Source organism: Odontesthes bonariensis, chromosome 5 (assembly GCF_027942865.1).
Source record: "Odontesthes bonariensis isolate fOdoBon6 chromosome 5, fOdoBon6.hap1, whole genome shotgun sequence".
Classification (NCBI taxonomy): domain Eukaryota; kingdom Metazoa; phylum Chordata; class Actinopteri; order Atheriniformes; family Atherinopsidae; genus Odontesthes; species Odontesthes bonariensis.
The window spans coordinates 29,533,173-29,557,021 of record NC_134510.1 but is presented as its reverse complement, the minus strand read 5'-3'; the positions used below and the strand labels follow the sequence as shown (position 1 = coordinate 29,557,021).

General features: G+C 40.2%; 1 protein-coding gene across 5 annotated transcripts in view; it reads left to right on the top strand.

Annotated features, from left to right (window-relative positions):
* The first annotated feature begins 2,449 nt into the window (after positions 1-2,449).
* Positions 2,450-23,849, top strand: part of map7d1a (MAP7 domain containing 1a) — a 40,534-nt gene continuing 19,134 nt past the window's right edge. For 2 of the 5 annotated variants that reach the window (XM_075466021.1, XM_075466018.1), the window contains exons 1-6: positions 2,450-2,827; positions 14,994-15,191; positions 18,141-18,209; positions 18,875-18,895; positions 21,594-21,757; positions 22,051-22,162. In XM_075466021.1, the coding sequence (XP_075322136.1) occupies positions 2,797-2,827; positions 14,994-15,191; positions 18,141-18,209; positions 18,875-18,895; positions 21,594-21,757; positions 22,051-22,162 (595 nt within the window). In that variant the 5' untranslated portion in view covers positions 2,450-2,796. The remainder of the gene's footprint in view (positions 2,828-14,993; positions 15,192-18,140; positions 18,210-18,874; positions 18,896-21,593; positions 21,758-22,050; positions 22,163-23,849) is intronic. The other 3 variants (XM_075466023.1, XM_075466019.1, XM_075466022.1) reach the window with 2 other exon arrangements.

Below are 23,849 nucleotides of genomic sequence, written 5' to 3'. Positions count from 1 at the left end.
CCACATTTTTCCTTTTCGCAAAAATGAATAAAAAATGTAATCAGAACAAACAGCTGGTTATTAGAAGACATATGAAAGTATGACTGCTCATAGATCAAACTAATGAGCAATTTTTAGGAATATACTTTAAATTTTTAGATTCTTAGGCACCCAGAGCATAATCATCCTAACTTGGCATCATTTTAATTCTTGAAAATATTTCACTTCTCCTCCAACACTCAGTTCTAACTGGCTGATGGGGATTTCCAAGTATTCCTATGAGGCCATTGTACTCACAGGCACCACTAGGATGAGAGGTGAAACATCTGCAGGGCCCAAATAGACCAACTTGCCTCTCCCTAATAACCTCCGTTAATTGGTCTATATAACTGGTTTCACTCTACAGATAGTTCATATATTTAGATGTTAGAGATATAGATCTCTTTAAACTATTATACTTTAATTTCTCTTCACGACTGAACACTCATTTAGAGACAGCAAAAATCAATTTGATGTAACAGGGAGCACAATTTAAAAATCTGCAGAGTGCATATATGTTGATGAGTTTAACGTAGTTTTGTTTTTTTCACGTAAAAACGTTTTAAAAACTATTGTTTATGACTTGAATAATTTGTCTTTTGAGATGGTTGCACTTTTTTAAAAAGAGTTTTTACTCTTTTAAAAAAAGTACAACCATCATAATTCAGAAGGATCGGTTTTCTTGAGAGGGTCAGGGATAACCATACCTTTAAGGATTCGTTTGGTCGGAATTTTAAAATGTCCTCTATAAACTCTTCTTTCATATGATGAAGAAAGTTGCTCCAAAAGTTATGACCAACATGTTACAAACAAAAAGGGTTTAACAGAAGCTCAGTAATCTGTCTATATCTTTCAGTTTACGATAATTAAAAGGAAAGGTGGTGATAAACTCTTCTTATTCTTTTAACTGAACAAATCATTTTTGGTGTTGTTTGATTCTGGCTCTGTTTGAAAAGGAAGACACCAGTTTTCTACTATCTTACAATAGTTCCTTGACTTGAAAGAAGTGGAAAAATCTGACTTGTAATTGTTCTTTTATCAGCAAATTGAATACCAAACTTATCTGGGATTCAATCATAGCTAATTCTTAAATTCACTGACTGTAATGACATTAGAGGGGCAGAGATCTTTGGGACAACAATTTATTTGAGTCAAATGTGATGTGATTACATGAACTAACAAGCAATGGAACATTTCGATTTTTTTATTTTTTATTTTCAAGATGAAAACTTAAAAGAAAGAAATAAACATGCACCCTGCAGCACAACTAACCCCCACTTCCTCCTACGTCCCCCACTGTCCAGTTGCAATGACAGGTGGCTCATGGGGGTTTGGGTGAACACCACTCAACAGCTGCACAAAAGAACCCCAATAGGGTCCTTTAGACAGGGTGTCCCCTCTCAAGCGTGCCAAAAAGCCCCTGACCCAGCCCCCATCCCGGCAGATGCTCCGATAGATCCACAGGTGGTAGATGAGGAGACCTGCTGAAGACCTTAAAGCTCTTATGTAACAAAGGTCCATTCAAAGGCAATTTTCACTGTAATATATTTTTTTATTCCTTGATTAGAAAAAAAAAAACATTATCTGACTAAACAGAATGACTGTTGGGTGGAGTAACTTGTTAAACGCATCAGACATTAATCACCAACACAAAAACACGGCTGACTGGATAATCTTGTGTTTTCCATTCAAATAAATGACTTGCTTAACCTGTTGATTCCAGTACATTGTTGCCTGTACTTATCTGAATCTGAGATTTAGTATGTATGAAGATGGACGTCCATCTTCATACATACTAAATCTGAGATTTAGAAGACACTAAACACTGAAACTTTGTGTTGCAGCTCACCTTGCCCTTTTCATTTTGCTTTGCCCTGCACCTGTATTTATTTGTGTTGGAGGTGGACATGACATCCACTCTGTGGGTGGAAAAACTTAATGCTAAATGAAAATGCATAAGATTTAGGCAGACAGATGCAAATGTATTGGAATTCTCCAACAAATATCTGAAATAAACATGTAGGAGCCAGCATTTTGTTTATTCAGGTCTAAAGTGCTTAAACCAGTTGGAAAATGACAGCAATATCATAATCTAAACATTACATGGCACACGCTGACCACAGGGTTGCCATTCAAGGCAAATGTTTATCAATCTTAACTGTGAATCCACTGTAAAACAGTTGAAGTTTTGTGAAGGAACCAATCAGAAAGCTGGGGGACAAATTGGTTTTTCCAGATTGAAACTTTTTTATTTGGCGTTGAAGTTTATTTTAAGATCATTACAAAGACACAATATAATTTACTTGCAACTTTCTTTGTCTTACATAACCCCAGAATATCGGCAGTATTTAAAAGACAGTACCATTAATAGCGGCCCCATACCCATGTTTGCAATGGTACAGTCCGTAGAGCAGTGGGATCATCCGCACAAGCAGCGCATCAGCTGTGGCGTGTCGTGGAGTGAGAAACTTCGCTCCCTCCTCCTCCCTGCTTTACTTTAGCCCAAATTCCCCCGGCCACCTTTTATTTAACTCCGATTGGGACCGACCGCAGCCACCGGCAGCCTCAGTCAACAGGCTGCTACTGTTTTATTTCATTTCTTGCACATTTGGACGCGCTTGAAAGGATTTCCTGCTCACTTCGTTCAGACAGCTGGATTGACTCGACCAAGTTTCCCCCCATTCTGCCTGAGGAATGAGAGGACTGCCGGAGAGGAAGGGCCGAAACTTGCACGTTTGAGTGAACAAAAGGAGAGAAAGAGAAGGAACTACCGCCGGAATGGAGGAAAATACTCTGCCAGGAGCAACATGTAAGTCTTTGCTGATAGACTGGAATTTGCCTGGTTTGAAAATGTGCACGGATGGTTTGCCATTCGTGCCCTTTGTGACGTTGTAACAAAATGATTTGAAGTGTAGTCCTTAAGAGATGAGTGCTGGATAACTGTATTGGGAAACACATTTGGGATGAATTCTGAATACTAATCCATTTAGAGGTGCGGGTAGATCCAGTCCATTATCGTAACGGTAACCCAACCTTGTCATCCAGTGCCTCAGCATTGGGACAGATTTTAATTCTCAAGATGATGACATGCGGTGTATTCATTTGCCATTTTATTATATGATAAAAAGAAAACTCTGGCATGGTGGCCAGCAGACTACTGGCGGATGTCACTTTGAGAAAATGTTTCTTGAGCAGAAAACTCAGCCATCAGGGTTATAATAACACAATTTGCGCTAGATGAGGTAATCTCACTTGTCCCATCCCATCCCCCTCCTTATGTTATGTTTAGCTCGCTACTAACGATGCAGTTACAGGCTGTCTGGCATCCCGCGCTGCCTCCTCTTTGTGGCTCTGCTCTACCAGAGGATGTTTTCCAAATTCAGTGGCGCACAGGTGCAGTGACGCTCATTTTTCTACTGGTGCAGGGATGCACCAGAAAACTCCTGAAATCTAGGAAAGGTTAATGAGTTCAGCGCAGGGCCAAAGCGCAGGATAAAGAGACCGTCACAGATCTGGCTCAGTGCAATTTTTTTTTATATGCGTAATTACAAAGTCTGTGATCCCATGATCATACAGTTCAAGGCCGATGTGATTTCCTCCCTTTCAGCTGTGGCAAAATGTCCCAGCTAGCACTACTGGATACCTGCCAATATGAAGTTTTACTTTCAAGACACCCCGCTTTGGGCTACGGTTTTAATCGCCACTGTATGTTGACATGCAGCCTGTTTCTGGAAATAGAAGGGGACACACAATGCAACCCCCTTATCCTCCCTCTGACAACAAAAAAACTTCCTTCCTGCTGACAGGAGGCTTCGTGGAGGGCGGTCAGCTTGTTTTGGCTCTGCATCAAGCAGGAGGGTTGACGTTCCCCACCCTGATTGTGGGAATCTTGACCAGTAGCCCGCTGTGCATTGAAAAGGTTCGGAAAAACACAATGTACAAATGAAATAGGATCATGAAGGGCAGTCATCAGGTGCTCTGACTCGCAGCAGAGAGCCTGACATCAGGCCTTTGTCATGTTTTATGTGATGTGCAGTCCATCAGCGATACAGTTCATCTTCCCGTGCTCATTGGAAATGATCAGAAATAGTTTCCCCAGCTTTCTCCTGTAAGTTACAGTGATTAGAATTTCTAGTGTAACGGCAAACTTGAGGTTGATTTTACTATGTTGTCATGAGATTTCATATCTAGACAAGTGAATTGTGTAAGGATCAATGTCACTTTAACCCATAACATGGATAAACATTCAACTTTACCGGGACATAAAGCTGTCTTATAAGAATGAAGCAGGAGAACATCAACCACCAAAGTCACGATAAATCATTTCCAGTCTTATCGGCTCCCAAGAATGTGTTGCTCATGTAAAACTTATCAGAGTAAGAACACCTAGAAACTTCTGGATAGTTGGGGGAGAATGTCCTTCCTTTGATTAAACGCAGGCACAGGATAGCTCATTGGTTCTTGCTCAATGAAAGACCCGTCCTTGGAAAGGAGCTGTTGAAAGCTTCATCTGACATAGTGAAAATCTGCTGTCAGGACATGAAATCCCTCCTTTCTCTCTGCAGGCTTCCTTTCTCTTGAGATCTCCGTTCTGCTGCCTTTTGACAGTCAGCATTTTGTGGTCGTCTTCTTTAATCACAGTCTCCGAACAACCCAGCGGTGACAAACTGAGATGAAAAGGGACTCTTTAGTTTACATTAAAGTTGACAATATTATAGGGCAGCCAGGGAGAGTAAAGCACTTATAGCAAAGCAATTCTTACCGGAGGTGCTACGCGTATCGAACAACGTGAAGTGATGCGTTAAATTGCTCATGCACCATTATTTAAACCTTGTTTTGAGCGGCAAAAGGCGGAATACTTCAACACAATTTAGATGGAAAAATAAAGAACCTCCACAGACTGATGGAAAGAGATCATAGTAATAATCCTTGCCTAAGTCATAATAACAGAGAGCAACTATGGCTGTCAGGCCTGGAGTGAAGATCAGTCAGCTAAGCAATTTCAGCCACAGGAGTTGTTTTGTAATCAGGGGAAAATGTGCAACAACATCTGATTTTTGGAGCCTTGTAAAGTAACTCTGGGTTGGATTTCATGGGCCCTCCCAATTTCAGCACCTAATTATAGATCCTGATGAAAGCAGAGAGTAATCATTGTTTTTGCACGTGACCGATTGTTAGCAATGTGCTGATGAAGTAGGTTAGATGGAGCATGCTCTGCATTTTTGATACATGTGAAATCACCCATTTCTCTTATGTTGTATTAGCAATAGAGAATGTAGAAAACCACAAAAATGTGACAGAATATGAAACAAATTATCTTCTTTCGTGTACTTTTTGGAGTACATTATATATTAACGCTGGCTGTGAACTGCACTCCTACGTCAAGCTGCAGGATTTGTTATGCTTTTGCCAGAGAATGTCTTATCGTGTGAGCTTGAGATTTTCAGTGAAATAGGTAAAAATACTAATAATCCGTATCAAAGTTGGAAGGCTGCCGCACAACCTAACATTTATCCTGCTGTTAATCTCATTTTTACAACATGTGTGGCTGCTATCACAGATTATGCAGTCAGTCAAATGGCTTTTTATTTGCTACCTTTTAAAAAAGAAAAGACAACCTGAGTGCATTCCTGATGGGATTAAAACTGCCCATTGAAGAGCCTTACCTCACTGGTTCACAAAGTAGAACTGATCTTTTGGTGTGAAGATTAATTGATTGTTATTCTTAAACTGCAAAAGCCGGGTGTTTATGTAAGGGAGGCTTCCCAGTTCCACATGTGCAGATAGATTCAAAGCCCACATTCAGCACATTTGATGGTGGGACTCAGCCATGTATGAAGTGTGGGGAGAGACACAAAAAACAGAAACATCTGAGTCACAAAGAGCTGACTGAAGTCATGCCAGCACTAAGGCATTGTGGTCTGCTCTTGAATCTACAGTGCAGTTTTAGACGGTGACATATTTCTAGCTATTTTTTGCTCCCCTGTGCTCTGTCGCGCCAGATTTCAAGCGAGACTGTAAACACGTTTCCATAACACTAGAAAAAAAGCTAGGCTAATTATTAGGTTCAACTAAAACTGGTTGGTCTGACTGAAAAATTGACACACACGACTGGGTTTAAAGAATTAAGCTGTAAAGTGATCATATTGGAGTGAAAATTGGACATATATTCTGCTAATGTGGATGTGATGAGGCCAGTTTAAGTTTTAAAGGAAGTCCTTCAATTTCAGAGCCAGAAATTGTGTCATTGTAAGAAACAATTTAGGTTTGCACGTGATATATTTCCCCTCTTCTAAAACAATAGGTAGATTATTCCCTGTTTTTTCACAACATCTTCATGGACTATCTTCATATTTACATCATTTTGATATAAGAATCATTCTTTGAAGGATGTTTTAGATAAGGTCTTACCTTTCTTTTATCCCAGTTTTAAGATCCAAAGAAGAATTAAGACTAAAGCCTAGCTCACACCACAAGATTTAAAGACAAACTTTTCAGGCTTTGGAGGCTTTTTGTCAAATCTGCGCTTTGATTGGCGTTTACCATGTGAATGCTTCAAAGATGCGATTAGTGAGGCTCTTGGAAATGTCAGTGTCTGTGTCTGTGTCATCGATATTTCAAGATGGAAACCTCTAATAGAGGAGGTATCACATCAGTGCCAGTCCAATCTGTAGCACCCAGATGGTGTAAATCATCTCCTCTCACAAAGGAGTAGAGGCAGATCCCTGCTCTCTTTTCCCTTTAACACTTAAACTGTGCTCAATGTGGCATCCTTTGAAAGAGCTGATAAATATCTGCGCAATCTGCTAGCTCCTGTTTCCAGTTTTCACACAAAGTTTATTTTGCATATAAACTCTTGCCGAGCAAGGTTAATCAGTGCAAATGTCAAACATTAATTTAATAATAGCTAAAGCAAACAGACGGCAGTAAAACACAGTCAATATTTGATCACCATAAAGCATAAAGTAATCAGAAGGACAATACTGTACAAAATATTGGGACAAGAAAAGGCAAGACAGTTTTTTAATCACATTCACTTTACTATGACAATTAAAAGAGCTTTACAAAATATTTAAAACATGAGAAATACACTTTGAAATGAGAGTGTGATGCTGCTGAAGCACACCAAAGGAACATGTCATTGTTGCTGCTGACCCAGCAAGAGGCTCATGCAACATACACAGCTGATACTTGGAAGGCTTCTGCTTCTCCCCAACCCATTGCTGTCTTTTAGTTTTGACTGGTGTTTTTCCAGTGCTACAGCCTGAATGTATTATCTGCCAGCTGTACTGTCGATCTCTCAGGGACACTCGATGAAGGACAAGTAGAGGGAAGTCTTGATTTGGATGGTGTTGCTTATTCCTGCCACCTCCATCGGGCCTGGAAATATCTCAGACGTGACTCCTCTGAGCTCTCTGTTCGTCTGAAAGTTCCAGTCACCAGACCTACATGCTAATATTAGAACGGTCTCTGTTCTGCTAAAGGACATACCTACTTGTACTGTAAATACATATCGATCCACTACATGATCCTTTGCACAGATGTCACTGTTTGACTAGTTTTCAATGTATACTTTGTTTTTGTGCCTTCCTCCTAAAACGATGCTTTAAAAAAAATCAGTTAAATCCTGTTTTTATTCTGACCCAGTGGGAGTGGACGTTCCCCTCCTCTTGCTGTCGTTACCTGTCATAATGAAACCTGTGAGTTGACCAAGTGAGCTCTGGGTTTTCATGCGGGGAGACAAAAAAAATCCACTTAATGATGACTGCTGCTTGTAATTGTATGTTGAGTGGTAACAAGATTACAGCTTGGGATGATTTAAGCTTGACGTAATGTTTGTGAAAATAACCACATTGAAACAAAATGACAAACAGCTCTGTGAGCTACCTCTGGTAGATGAATCATACAGCCACAGATCTCTCAAAATGTAAACGGTGCTGTCTTGATGGAAAAAGTCAGCAGTTATGTTAGCCAGGTTTTTCTCACACGTGCACTTCAGCCGTGACATTTTGAAGACATTATCTAGAGGGGCAGTATGTGGGAACACAGATTTCTTTACCATCTTTGAATGAAGGGAGTAATAATCTGTTTGATTAATGGCCAGCGAGTCAGTGTGCTGACGTTTGTTGATTCATACTCGTTTCAACTTGTACGTAAACTACTTTTCATAAGAAATTCAGAAAGTTGCATCTTTTGTGTCTACTCTTATGTTGATTTCCTGGTCCGTACTACTACATGTAGCAAAATGTATCCATCAGAGCCAGAAGCTCTAAATCTTGATTCTTGAAGGCTCAGTGAAGCATTGTTCTTCCAGCCAATAGGCTTTTGGTCTAATCATATTAGTGTTACATTGAATTGGGGTCACAGCAAACCAAATTACAAAGAGATTAAGCTGTCCAAAACTATTACAAATGGTCCCCATCCTTTTCTGAGGAGCACTGGCCCTACAGTGCAGTTGGTGCAACCTGCTTTACCTCAAACGGAGGTAAAGCAGGTTGCTTGGAGCAACTGACTGGCACATTTACACTGCGTCCTGTTATGAAAGCAGCCTGTGTGACCCAGAATTCTCTCCTCGTCCTCTCTTGACATTGAGAACCGCTAGAATTTGCTTGTGCTTGACACTCTTTCACACCTCTGGTCAGACTGACTAGGTTGCTCATCCCTTTATGCTGGAGCAGGCTGGTGGCAGCAGCAGATGCGCGATCCCCAGGAGCTGCTGCTCGTTCAGATAAGCAGTTCCTTTCATCAGCACCGGGGCTTTTGCACACACACACAAGCTGAAAGGAGAGCAGCAGCTAAATGCCTGGCCTTGTCATAACCAGGCCAGGTGATGGAATGAAAGCTGTTTCAGTCGCTGACCAAGACATCGCTATGAGCCGGTCAGCTGGCGTGCAATGAGGGAATGTTGCCTTTGGAAGGGTCAGCCTTACTGGTTGGTTAGCATAACTACTTTTGTGTTGAATGAGTCAGTCGGCATCTGATTGTTTTGAAGAAAACCGATGTAGGTTTAGGTTCTCTGCTTCTTATTTTGTGATGTTTGAAGCTGTCACCTTAAACTAGTTAAAATGAGAAGACAACACGTTCATAAAGACAAAGCAAATGATCGGGAACATTACAAGGACATCATTCAGGCCTTGAGTCAGTTACAACAGATTTTTTTTTTTTTTCAACAGCCAAGATATGCCCCACGTTCTTTTCTTGAAGCTTCTCAAATGTGGCGATTTGTTTATGTTTCAAATAGTTAACTGTGAAGATCTATTTAATTTTTCCTTCTGTGGAGTGCACAAAAATGAAATCTTGGATCTCTGGGAAATGTTGGAAGTTATTCAGTTAATTCAAAACCACACGAGTGAGCGTATTGTAGAAGTAAAACATTCCCTAGTTTAACTGTTAAACTGTTGTATTGAGCAGTAATCACCTCTTAAACTTTGGTCTGAAAACACACTCACAAAGTGAGTCCCTGCTCGCTGTTTACACTGTGCTTCCTGTGTGTCTGGGCCCCTTGCCCTCTTACATCATCCTTTTCGGTGCAGGAGGGACACAACAGGGTGAGGGGGCCACGGGTTGGTGGTAAACGATGAGGTAGTTCATTAGTTCCCTGGACCTTCCCAAATGAGATGCGGATCCATTATTTGTGTTTCCCTGAGTTCCTCTTCTTTGTTTCTTTTTTTTCTTCTTGTTCCCGCCCTTTGCAGTTACCCTTCCAGTCTTTTCATTTAATTCTGAGAGTCCGTGCTCACGCTCTTGTTAGTCTCATTTACATGTTCCAAATAGACAGAATTTTCATGTGATTAAGCACATTTAGATTGTGCTACTACTTGGTATTATAAACCTTGAGTTAATTTCGTTGGTGATATGACTGTGTAGTTATTCCTTTTCTTATCTGTTAGGAGAGTCTCGGCTAAAATTGGGTTTCTACTTAAGAGTGAAGAGCGGAGCTCCTGGCTTCATAAATATTGCATGTCTTGGCCTATATTTTTACTCTGCCTCGTACCCTTGCATTACTGTGGAAAACTCTGGATGTTGTGGTACGAACAGCATTTGAAAATTGTTTTCATTACAACTGGTGACTGCCAATTTCATGTACTATCTGTAAGGCTTACCTTTAGTGCTACACGTTTTTCCATCCCCAAGCTGTGAATGAGCAAACACTGTCATAAGAATTTGCTGTCATAGTTTGCTGAATTCATCATACAGTGAGTCATGTGTTTTGCTCGCTGTGAGCATTGTTTGGCATGATTCAAAGTTCCCGTGTGAGGTTGACGTACAGGTAGAGGAGCAGCTGTGTGGCATTTTATCTGAAAGCTGTGCAGCTGTTTGTCCGATTCTGTGACCCCGATACTTCCACTGAAAGAGCTTTCAGTGCAAGGCTGCACGCTGTTCCAAGGACATACCCGCTCTTGCTCCTGCGTAATTTCTCAGCTCTTGCTATAAAATTCTAATTGCTTGACAAAGATTTGTACCCCTTTGTTGCTGAAATGATTAAACCGGAAGGCTCTTGTGGCCTGCAGTTTTGGAGCAGATTATCTAGGTCTATTAAGTGGCATGGGTCAAGCTTTGGTGTGTGAATATTTTCAAATCTGCTCAAACAAAGTAATATGCTGGGAAATTGGATTTCTGCTAAATCACATTTCATGTGGCAGCTTTCCCGGTTGTCCCACTTTTTTTACTCGGCTCTTTTTACTCTGTCAGCAGCCAGACTGTAAAGCACTACAGAAGATTATTTTGTAAATGTGCAGACAGGGAGCAAGACTTAAAAAAACACATTTAAGGTTGCACTCCATATACTCTATATTTTGTCCAACTTTCCATGCTCCCTAGTGAGAATTGGCACAGAGTCGTGCTAATTACCTGCTGATCCTCAACCTGCCATTCTGCTCCCACACTGTGCTCAGGCATGCATGTGTCCACCCTCCTCTGCAGGGGTTCCTTTACCATTTCAACTGACTTTTACAGATATTTTTATTCCATTGTATCACTTTTGCATATAAAAGGGGGTCAGCTGCATGCCTCGGGCTTTGTTTTACACCTGCAGCTAGGGATGCCCCACAGGAGACCTGATTAGGCCAAGTGAGCTGTAATAATGGTGCGATGTTCACCCATTGGTCATGGCACAGCTTTAGATGCTAAAAGGAATTATTCACTTTTTGCCACCATATTAAAGCTCTTAAGAATTTCACTTTAACATTGTGTCTTTGTAACGTAACACGCAGAGATCAAAGATAAAGTTAATTCATTTTACTGGGGCTTTATGGCTGGTTTAGTTTGCTGTGACAGTGTCCTGTCATAAGCATACACAAGAAGCTTAACAAATACGGTTTCATCTGTCAAGCAAGATCATAATTCTGAACCTCAATACAGATGGTATGAAGCAGAATAAAATGTAGAGGCTCTGAAAAGCTACATTTTGCAGGGAGAAAAACCTCCAACCTGTGAGAAGAGTTCTATTTCCACATTCAGGCTTGAGACTTAAGTATTTTAGAGGAAGTAGATGTGCATCGATTTATGAATATGAATAATGTAGTCACAAAAGGGTGGACTAATGTTTTTTTTGCTGTAGTCCTTCCCTGGGTGCAGTTCTTATGGGAAGCTTGAGAATAAATATCGTTACTGAATTGATACAGCGGCTCCTCTCGATGTATGCTTTTGAAACTGTTTTGAAACTGTTTAACGCATTAGATCATTACGTGTGGATATTTTTTTTTTTTAGGTAATATTTGATCTTTCTCAGGTCAGTTGGAGTTTGATAGTAGCCATGGCTCAGAGTTCATTGATTACTGAGTTAGATCAGTGACAGAGTTTGAGATTTTTGTCAGCGCATTTGTAACATCTGTGCAAATATTACTTAAGCTTTCTGCTCTAAACGCCGCGTGACTGTTATGTTTACTGTAAAGGGTCACTGTGTGGACGGCTTCTAAATGTGCTTATACCCACCACTTTGTCTGCAAAGAACAGACAACAAAGAGGCACATCCCTTCTTTGTAAACAAAGTTATGTTGAAATTCACTATATCTACTCATAACTCATGACTTATTGTCCTTGAGGTCTGACTTTGTATTTAATGCAATTTGTCTGAGAAAACATTTGCAGAGGTGTTAAATAATTAAAAAAAAAAAAAAAAAAAAAAAAAAAAGTCGTCACAACAGCAGTAAAGTGAAAATAAGGTGTGCAAAATGAAACCATATACTGTATTATCAAAATAAAAATATGTGCCTACACGTGGGAGTGCAGCCTAAAGGAAACTTTTTTTTATTGTAGCTCAAACAGTGTCAGAAAATCATTAAAAGGGATAATAATAGATTTATGAAGTGATATTGTGTTTTTACCTGTTAAAAGTAAGGTGCTATGTTATGGTGAAATGTAGAAACAGTTTGTTTCAACCTATTTGCTGATCAGTGAGACGTTGAAATGCCAACAGAAATAAACAGAAACAAACTGCAATAAGTGTTTTTTTTTAAATGATCATTTGACTCCTTGATTAATCACCCCATGTAGACCAGATGCAGGAAATACCTGTTTCTTTGTTTTAGTACTGAAACTTTCAAGCCTTCTGCATGCGGCCTGTCATCAGTTTTCAAGATCCACAAGCAATGACTTTTTAAGAATATAATGATAAACATGAAGTGGACATTTTTCCCTTGAATCCTAAAAGGCTGAGAAAGCTAAGTTTCAGAGGGCATTTTTCTGAGAACCCTCAAGTTTTTTAGAGTTGTTTCAGCCAGTGCTTAGGTTTTGTAATTCTTCTTTGAATGTCACCTTAGGTCTTAAGGAGAAAGTAATTAAGTATCAATTATTTACTTTGTCTCTTAGCATTTGCCTCAGTTTATAGATCATAAAAACATAAATGATGGTAAAAGTAATTGTTATTAGCAGCCCGACGTCTGCTATATACCCTCTTCTTCCAGTCATTTGGCTGCCCAGACACACTGCATCAATCAGCCCTTGTTTCACTCCCTTGTGCCACAGCAGCACTCATCTCCCTTGGCTCCCATTCCGTTTTCCCCCAGAGAGCTTCAGATTTCATTGGTATTCATTGTCGGTGCCACCTACATACCAGAGAGTATGTTACCTTCTCCTTCTCGTCATTGTTGACAGTATAGATCACAGTTTTTGTCTGACCAGTCACTTCTTTGTGGCTCCAGTTCCCAGGTGTATGGGAAAGTGCTCAAAGAATATCAGGCCACACAATACACGTCTCACTGATGGACTTGCTCCTACCACCCTTGGTACCCTAATGTCATATTTGCCCTCAGGGATCTGTGAGGAAATGGTGTAAGGTGATTTCCAGAGGGGGGCTGCAGGATTCAACACCTGATAAGTCCCAGTTATGTAATGTCTGAGGTTCTGAGGGATGAAGCTGTTTTTATTAAAGCACATGAGGACTCATTTAACTAAAAAGGCTATATTAATCATGTTGTGTGGGAATATTTTTTTTTTTATTCAAATGATTGGCTCCTGCTCTCGGCCCTCCTACACAGTGATGCATTTTGTCACAAAATTGCACTGAACTGATTCCAGTTTTAAGCCTCTGCTCTCAGTTTATCTCACTGCCACCCCCTGGCTTCCTCCCTCTCTTCTCACTGTCACTGCTGTGTTTTGGCCGCTGTCCCGTTGCCATGCAGAGACCACAACAATGGCCCCTCTCTGTCACAGCACATCGCTGCCAGGGGAATGCTTATTTAATAGTGGCATGCTTTGACAATGGGGGGGAAAACAATGTCTTGTCTCCCAGCTGAAGTCTTTCATAGACTCTATCTGCCCATCAGACTTTGTCCAGCTCAGGGTCATCGTCAACAGCTGAAGCTGAGCACAGATGCCATGGGGCATGATATCTTAAAGACAGTTACTGAGCACCTGTATTTGCATTTGTGAGTTGTGACTCGTTTTATTTGTGCTGCAACGGTTAAACAATAATTAAGATTTTTTTTCTTGCAAAGGAACAGACGGCCTGCTTTAGATCCACGAGGCACTTTCTACAGATGTACACTTTAAAAAAAACAAATCAATTCTCATTGAAGTTGCACAGAATTGGGCCCGCTGCTCGGTGGTTCTTTTCTATGCAGACTGACCAGCACGACATTTGCAGAGTAAATCCTCTGCGCACTCACTGTCTCAGCGTGACAGCCCCCTACTGTCTGAGTCGTTTAAGCCAAGGTCTGAATAATTTAGAGCATGTTGCCCCAGTGTTTACCCTCAAAGACTATGCAGAAGAAAATGTGCCCTGACATGGTTCCACCGGGAGTGCAGGGATACAGTGCTGAGTGGACAAAGCCAAGTGTCCCTCCCATGAGGGTCTTTGTTTGGCAGTCAAAGCCTGGAAAACTAATGTTTGAGTAGGAGATACAAGTTCAGCAGACTGCCAAATGTGAGTCATATTCACTGCTGTCCCAAACAACCGGCCCAGCAACTTATTTAAAAACTATCTAAATCTAAATTTGAGAGCATACAAGACTGATAAGGTGAAATTATAGAAGCTAATTGGTTTAATCAAAATAAAGTTTAACTGCTTCTTTCTTCTGAAGAATCCAACACGATACCAAAAAGAACTTGCTGTGTTTTGTTCTGCCAAAGACTCGGGCTGTTTGCTCAGGCCACTCTGTAGATAAAACAGCCAGATTCATCAGAAATGGATTAGATGTATAGTAACAAAAGGAGGCTTGTGCTTCTAAACAGTATTAATGAATCTATTGTGGATACCCAACAAAATATATTGCTTTCTCTATGACGTTTTATTTTAGTTTTTGTTAAAGTGCTGAAATCATGGTTATTAGATTGAAATGGAGTTCTGAAAGAAGTTTTTTCTCCTCTGTCATCGACTCCACCCTCCCTGTGGGTGGTTTACGTCACCCACGCGGATTTGCTTCATGAGTTCAGCAGGAAATGGAATGAAGAGAAACGAGTTGAGTTCTGTTACTTGTCTTGCTTTGTCCTCTTCATTTGCTCACTGCTTTTGTTTTGACTTTCCCCCTGACCAGCTTCCCGCTCAGCCCTAGTAAACTCTTCGAGGCCTGACCCAGAGGGGGAAAGCAGTCCCTTGAAGACAGAAACCCCACAGAGGATGGAGGCTTCAGCTAAGAAAGAAACAGACCGACAGCTGACGACCCCAACAAAATCTGACGTCATCTCTCGATCACCTCGCTCGCCGGCGTCACCAGTCCCCAGGTCAAACAAAGGTAAACAGAAGTTTTACCTTTTAAGTTCAGTTGTTTGCAGTGTACACTTATAATGGAAACTGAATTTGGCTTGACTTGAGGCAGCACTCTGATAATGGTGCAATCTCATCTGCTCTCTGCTGAAGTCATTCCAGCTCTCAGGGCAGTGACCGTGTGCTTTCAGCAGAATCCAGTAGAGCGGCTGCAGCTTCTTCTGAGGTGGTGGGGAAAAAAGGCTTAAACACATGTTATATGAGAACATTGCAGCTTCGCACTTGAAAATTTCAGATGAAATCAAAATTTCATCTCAGTATAATATGAACAAATGAGCCTCGTTAGTAAGTTGATGGCTAATGCAGATCACTGCCATGCCCTGTTCTCTGAGAGGCAGGCAGAGGGATCCTGAAAAGGAATCCCATTTCACTGAGTAATGCCAAGAAGGTATTGAGTTTGACCTAGCAGCTGCACCATAGTTGTTTCCATAATGCCACTACTTGAACTCTTCGTAGTGCTTGGCTAATGGCAGATACAAACTCTCAGGAACATGTTTAAGGGTTTTGAGTGTAATCCTCTTTACTCACTCCTCTTTATTCTTATTATCTGTCAATCCATTCACTGCAGTCACAGTCTTTCTTCCTTTAAACCTCTACAAGTTGACCCACACTCCCCCCCCAAAATTGCAACAGCTCCACTCAGCTGGATAGCTCAATATAACCTTTTAACGCATCTTGTATCTGGATTCCTTGATTTATTTAATCAATCTTCTCTAATTATCAGAAATATCTAATTGAGTCTTTAGTTTCCAGATTCCTGAAATGACCTAGTCTTCCCTCCAGGTTCCTTCATCACTGGCTCATTACTTGTGGGGTTGTGCACCACACAATGAAGATTAAAGCACTCTGTGACCCCTTAATTAGTGAAATGAAATGATGACGTTTGCAGGTCCGCTGGGAGCTGCTGCTTATGGTTGGCTTACATTTTATAGCATTTCGAACATTATCCCACGACGACACGGAATTAGAAGGTTAACTTTAGGAATGTTGATCTACTTTGTAATTGTAGTGACAGAAAATACAATCTTAACACAAACACAAAGCTTTATCTCCCTTGGGGGGTGCCCAGTGGATTTCCCTAATCCATGTTATACAGAATATCCTCCACCACTACTCCTGCTGATATTTAGAGAAGAGCATGTGTGCACAATCTGCAGCCCAGTTGCTAAATGCAGAAGTCAATTCTAAGCCCATCAGTTTTTGTCTCTGAAGCTTGGTATGTGATATTGTGATTAACACGGTGAGTTGCATACAGCACATCACACTGACTAAGACCGAGTACATGATATTTCCATCATCCTATAAATAACAAAGTGGGTCAGGGGTTGCTGTTGCAGGAGGCTGCATGGCAGATTGCTTTCGTATTTAGGATTCATGCCTCCCCCTATTTGATGTTGCTGAAGGATGAGTTCCTATGTGGTTGATGTTGGACATCTGTTCTGAAGATTGAGGGGGATGATGCAGCATAACGGCTCAAGAAAGATCAAGACTGCTTGTGCCATTGTTTTCCAGCAGAAGCAGGTTATTTGTGGTAGTAACAGAAAGTCACATGTTAAATGATTTAAGTAGCACTGATTTCAAGTTTCTTTCTTTTTTTTTTTTTTTAATGAACTGCATTTATTAATATTGGGGGTGGGGGTATTCTCTGAAAGAAAAAGATTAAATTCAGTGTGTCTGCAATAAAACAGCAACAAGATATTTTATTACCAGATATCTTTACAGCAATGAATGAATTTCTTATTTTAAAAACATTTTCTGTTTAGCTTAGTTAATCAAATGGTTAATTTGATTAACTTTGTTAGCATGTCATCAGGAGATATGCCCATCTAACTTACAAGTGACGTCTTCAGATGTCGTATATTGTCAAATCAGTAGCCCAGAAGGTAAAGATGTTGTCAATATGGTGTTTTTTTTTTTTACTTGAAATGAACTAAAATGATCAAATTGATTTCCGTTGCCAATGATTTCAACCCACTGACTCTTTTCAAAAACAGTTTTAATGAAATATTCTTGGTAGGGCTTACACAGCGTGCTTGTGACTAATTTCTTGAAATGGCATGGCCGTTCTCTTCTCCCTCTGCATCTCCTGACTGCCTTATGGGGTTTTATGTATGAACATACATTAGAGATGACACAGAAGATGGACAGTATATAGAAGTGTTTCCCCCTCAGGCATCACACACACAAGTCAAATATACGCCCACTTCCAGGTGTCGCAGGAGATTTGATGTTTCTGCCTTATGCTGCAGCTTTTATTGAGAGGAGATTGATGTCCCTGTAGAATTTTCTTAAAACAGTCATTCAACGTGTGCTTCCTCAATCTATTGAATATGTTCCAAATTACCCTCAGGTTGAGCATTACTGTTGTAACGCTTCCAGCTTCCTCACATTGTCTTGTGCCATGCATTTCCTTGTAAAGACTTTTATAGCTTAAACACGTTTGTGATGAGTGAGTAGTCTCAAAGAGAAAAACATTTACTCATATTTCTGTTTGTCAAAGGGCTGGCGCATCATTTTTGCCGCCAGGCCGCAGTTGAAGGAGGCTGGAAATGCAACAACTTTCTTTCAACACTGAATGATTAGAAGACCTATTGTAATCTAATTTTATTACGGTTTGCTGAATTGTGAGTCTTAATAATGCAAGTAGTTGTCAAAGATTGATGGCAGCTAAGATTAGCAGCTGATATCTGTCTGTCTTTTTATTTGTTGTAAATCTCATTATTCAGAAGTTGGTTAGTCTCTCAGACTCAGGTACCCAGAATATATGTTAGACTTTCATCATATGCAAGAAAACCCTATTCTTATAAATGTTGTGTGTCTGAAACTGTTATTCGGTCTACTGGACAACATACAAAGTTTATACACATTCACATATCCTCTCCCTCTTCTTTTTCCCCCATCTTCATTCTCTTCTCAGACATCATGAAGTCGGGGGAGAGGCAGAAGCTTGCAAAGGAACGCAGAGAGGAGAAGGCCAAATATCTCGGTGAGTGAAGTTGGAGGAAAAGCCCTTTACACATGAAGAGAGCTCCTCCTGGTGTTGGGGTGGAAGAGGTTGTTGTTATCAGGGTTTTTTACTTCTGGGTTGGCTCAATGCTGCAAGTGGCATGCACATGTTTCACAAGCCCTTGGAAACATTAAGAGGGCTGTTTGGGCTTCTGCAAAAACAAACTGAGATCTGCAAAAGTCAAGCAATCGTTTTACAGCTGTGCATTCATTTTCTGCATGCGAGCTGAAGCAGCGAGCACCGTCAACGTTTGCTTACAATGTTGTTGACTCGTCTTTGCTTTAGCTCACTTTTGCTCTAAAAAAAACGTGCAAACAGTTGGAGTTAAACAGAGACATTCCTCACGCTGACACCTTTACGAATATGAGAAACGAACAGGTTTTTAGTGATGAATATTTCCAATGGCTTAATGTCCGCTCCATGCAACAACTCTAAGTCACGGAAACACACAAGTCTTCTAAAACTCATCCCAACTGATGTTGATGCAGTTTGCTGAAATGACACAGCTCTACCTTTTGCTTTGCAAAGTCTTTATTTTGTGTTAAACACACAGCTGTCACGTTAACACCGGCTCCACGCTGGTTTTGCACTGCTTTGCATGATTGACAGTTGCCTCTGTCTTCTTTCACCCTCTCCTCTTGCAGAAGAGCTCAGCAAGTTGCAAGGTAAGCCACTCACCTATGTTCATGTGGTGGTGGTGGTGGTGACCCTTTTGATCGTTCAGATTCATTTGGATTTCTTGCCTTAATTAAGTTCAGTAGTATTAACGAGAGCTGGGTAATACACCAAGAACTAAGAGATAACACTTCAACTTTTCTTCCTATAAAGCAAATAGATGCATTAATTAACCATTTATAACAAAATACATACATCCTGCGTCTAAAAATATATTATTTTATTTTAAATTGGAATAAGATTTATTCAAAGTGAATATAGTAAACATACAAAACACTGTATTTAGTTTTGGTGATATTGCCCAGCCTTAGGGCGGTTTAATTAATTTCAGTCCCCATGGTGTTCCTCTTTTATTTTTTAAACACATTTGTCTTTTTTTTTTTTTTTTTTTTTTTTTTTGTTGTTGCTATGACAAATTCACCTAACTGTAGTCTTTTCTTTCTCCGAACATCATCAGTATCCTTCAATCAATCATGTATCCACAAACCAATCATTTAACCATCATTTACAATATGAGCAAAGGGACATGCTGCAGGACAAAGTGCTTGATAGTTCCACGTAAGAGGGTGTAGGCTGCCCCGAGTTTCAACTTTGTTCATCCTCCTGCTCCAGCTGCAGTCACCTCCCAACGTTTTGAATTCAGAGATGACATGTTTGAACCACATGCCGCAAAACCGTTGATTACCATCCTGCTGGAATAATTGAAGGTTTTTAGACCGATATAGTTTGGCTGTGAAATTGTATGTAAACATGTTTATTTTGCCACAGAGAAACACAAACATCCCAAAAAAAAAAAAAAAAATCTCCATAAAGGTAAACGTGTTCATTTCCGTTAATGTTTAGCCACGTAGCTGAGCCGTGCATTTACTCGTGCTTAAAGAGATTGTAATACTTCCAGATTTCTATATAGAATTCATAATCCTGGCACATATCCTGCGACGACGACTTGGATTTCTCTTTAACTAGTTGTTATTGAACTGGCAGTAATACCTTGTCTGTTGTTGCCTAATCCAACTGAGCCTTCAAATTCTGTTTGACACAGTTAATACTGTGGATCAGTCTAATTGAGCGATCACTGGGGCATGCCAGATGGTAGGGGTCTTATCTAATACTGTCAGACTGGATAAAAGAAGGCGTGCAGCCAAAGCCTGTGTTTACAATATCAGTTTAAAAAGAGATCTGCTTGAATCTCACAAACAGTGGTATTTCTGAGAGCAGAGGTGAAACATTTCTACATACTCTTATCTCTTAATAGATCAGTTTAGTTTTAATTGCAGCACAAAATCACAGAGGAAACTGTCTTTGCAGGAAGGTATAAACATTTCATCTACCAGGGTTAGAGTCGCCCTTTGGTAATGACTTCTTAAAGACCTTATTATAGTAGGTCTGTATACGACTGTCAGCAGTCAGTTTAGAGATGTATTTTAAAGTAAAACACAAGCTTACAATTTTAAGATTTGAACATTAATTTAGAATTTTAAAGGCCTGAATTAAATGCATAAATGACCAATTATACATGCCCCTTATAAGCAGTCAGACTTACCAGCAGTATGGAGTAACCACAAAGTCCTCTTGCCACCAGCACAGTCCAACTGTATAATATATAGGAGGGAGGAAATGCTCTGTATGAATGTAGAAAACTGTACTTGGCACGCCTTGAAAATTGCAATATTCGTGGGAAGTTGAGACTGTTTCCACCTCCCTCTGTTCTCAACCCACTGAATAATGAAAGGGTTTCGTCTGCAGTTTACATAGAGTACCATCCCCTACAGCTTTGTATCACTGGAAGTTAGAGCTGAGGTGTTACTCAAAATGAGGCCATGAAGCCACGGTGAAGTGAGATGCGCACTGCAGCAGTCATTTTCTTTGCTGCAAGGTGCTGGCAAGCAAGGGCTTGGTATAACTCAGCTTTTTGTTCCAATCTCAGATGCAAGCCAGACTGTGTGCCTCCCAATACATTTTAACCCTGCTATCCTCAAGCATTTCCAGTTGCTAATCACAGTAATCTGAAACCTAAAACCAGTAGCTTTTGTTGCATCGAGTGCTCTCGCAAACTAAGCTTTGCCTTCTTGTAGCAGCTCATTCTTCGTGGCGTTTTTACGTTGCAGTTTAAAAAGAAATATGGTGAGATGTGTTCAGTTAAAGGCAGCTGCTAAAGGCTTCTTAGTGCCCTTTTTGAATAGCTCAGGGACAAAGAGTATTTCCATATCAAAGAGTGGTTTATTGAGTCATGATGCGATTAGTGTGACATTAATGTCACCTCAGAAGTGCTTTGAATGTCTTACTTGACATTATGCTGCATGATGTGAAAAAGTCCATTTATTTTTTTCAAAACTCAAAAGGGGAGTGAAGCAGAGGATGTTTTTTTTTTTCTTTTCTTCTTTTCTTCCAGAGACACCTTCAGATGTGAAGTAAACAACAAGAGTAGCTTGACATTTGGGATATTTCCTTCAGACTTTAAATAGAATATCGTTTAAAACCCTCCAATCTAATAAGCTTGTTTGAGTCAGAGAGCGATTTGAAAGTTATGACATAATAATTTGAATAAAGACCAAATCATTATCATTATTTACATTATAGTGTAAATATACAACAGGAATCCGACAGGAGAGGGACGAGAGACTCCGTTTTCTGGAACTGATTAGTAAAAATCTTGCACTCCTAACCATGCCTTGTTTTTGATCTTAGCTGCCAAAAAGAACCAGTGGCTGGAAAAGGAGGAGAGGGCCCGACAGCTGAGGGAGCAGCAGCTGGAGGAACGCCGCAGGAAGCTCGAGGAGCAGCGGATCAAGGCTGAAAAACGGCGAGCGGCCTTGGAGGAGAGACAGAAACAGAAAATGGAGAAGAACAAAGTATGTTTGGATGAGAACATGGGCTTCGTTTTCAGCCTCTTTTCAGTCTTGGGGCAAATGTTGACTCCCAGACATAGTTCACCTGAGGGGAAAAGTCAAGGCCATTTTTATTGGAATGGTACATGAAATGAATCGGCTGCAGATGGAGGGACTTACAGTTTACTCAGGATCACATGAGCCAGGCATATTGTTTGAATCCAGGCTATTCAACTGGAGGACCTTCTCTTTTAGCCCTGTGTATTGACTACATTAGAGAGTCTAAAAGACATTATCTATTCATGCATCTCTCCTAGGAGCGGTATGAGGCAGCCATCCATAGATCAGCTAAGAAGACATGGGCAGAAATCCGCCAGCAGAGATGGTCATGGGCCGGCGCACTAAACCAGAGCTCCAGCCAGAAAGAAGGTGAGTACATGGATCACATGTTTATGTTTAAACATCTTTATCAAGTCATACCTGGAAAGGGCAAAGTTACTGCTCAGCTGTCTCTTATAAGCTTGTCGATCCAACAAGTACAACACATGATCGTTTAAACTGGCAACTATATATAGGTTCTGCTTTAAGAGGATTTTTATTGATCTTTACTGACTCCAGTGTTCCAGTACTGTGGCCCTGAGTTTGATGTAAAAATGATTTTATCACAAGTCATATATCCTACTACATCAACTATACCTGCGTCCATAAATATCTTTTAAATGAAACGATGAATAATACACCTGAAATCCAAAAACCATTTAGTTTTCCTTGTTCTTGTAGTCATTCTTTTTTTAAATAGCATGTCAAATAGTTTAAAACATCCATATATAGTTATACAAAGGTGATTTCAAGAACAAAACATAATTTCCAGTCATGTAGAACTGTAAAAAAGCAGAGATTCCAACAATTGTAAAGCTGAAAGCAGCAAATGTTTGATACTTTTGCTGGAAAAATGTCTTAAAGAGTTGGAGCACTGCAGTGTGAAATTAGTGCATTATCACCTCTTCAAACAAATAAATATTCAGTTGGCTTGTAGGGTTTTGCATTATGTAGTGGATTCATAGGCATGGAGACTTCCTGACAGTTTGTCTTGTTACATGTGAAATCTATTGTGATTTTACTGCTTCAGTCACACTCCTCAACATAATTTCCTATGAGACCCGCTGTCTGTAGAGGCTGTTTGCCTCTTGAACATTACTTCAGGGCTATTAGCCTCAGATCATGAGTACACAGTATTGATTACACAAAGTGAAAATGCATTCTGCTGCTTTCACTGCAGCAGCTTCAGTAAAACGGGTTCCATTTACTAGCAACAAAATTTAATTAGTTTTATATTAAATTCTAAATATGAGGTGTTCGTTGCTCCATCTTCCACCTTGTAATCACTTCTGCCACATGCCAGAGGAATTATTGACACTCAAATCAATAATTCCTTACGGCCTCCCTCAGCAGCCTGTCAGATGATGAAAATAAACAAGTGTAAAAAGGCAGAAGAGGAATGGCTAAGAGATAAAGATTTTATGTTGGGAGTGCTCCAAAGTGCCCATCTTGGGCTTGATTTATTTAGAAAAATAAATAAATGATTGAAAGAAGAATTCTGAATTTGTGCACTTAAATGAAAGCTTTAATGTGGTAACTCTATAACTACAATGTTCTTTCAATGGTGCCAATTCAGGAGAGAATACTCAGTTGATTGGAGTCTGTTTAAGGGATATGGGATAGATGCAACCGTTGCATCTGAAGGGTCTCAAGGATTCACATTTGTGTTAGTTTTGATGTCATCGGTGAACTTCGAATATATTACCCATGAGCCACTTCTCACCACTGATTTGGTTGTAAGTGTTGTTTTACAGAGGTAATTTCCCTTTCCATGTGTTTTATAGCCATTCAACACCAAAGCAGGTTATTTGCTTCAACAGAAGACCGTGTTCCTGGAATGACTAACGACTAACCAAAGAAACTTTATTGTGCAGGCTGACATCGACATCATGAAAGACATTTGCATTATGTCTGCTTAGTGGCACAATAAAAAGATAAGTCTGACATTTTTGTAGCGCATAGGTGATCAATCGGAACAGACTAGGCCTTTTGGGAGAGGGCGGCCTTCAGAAATCAG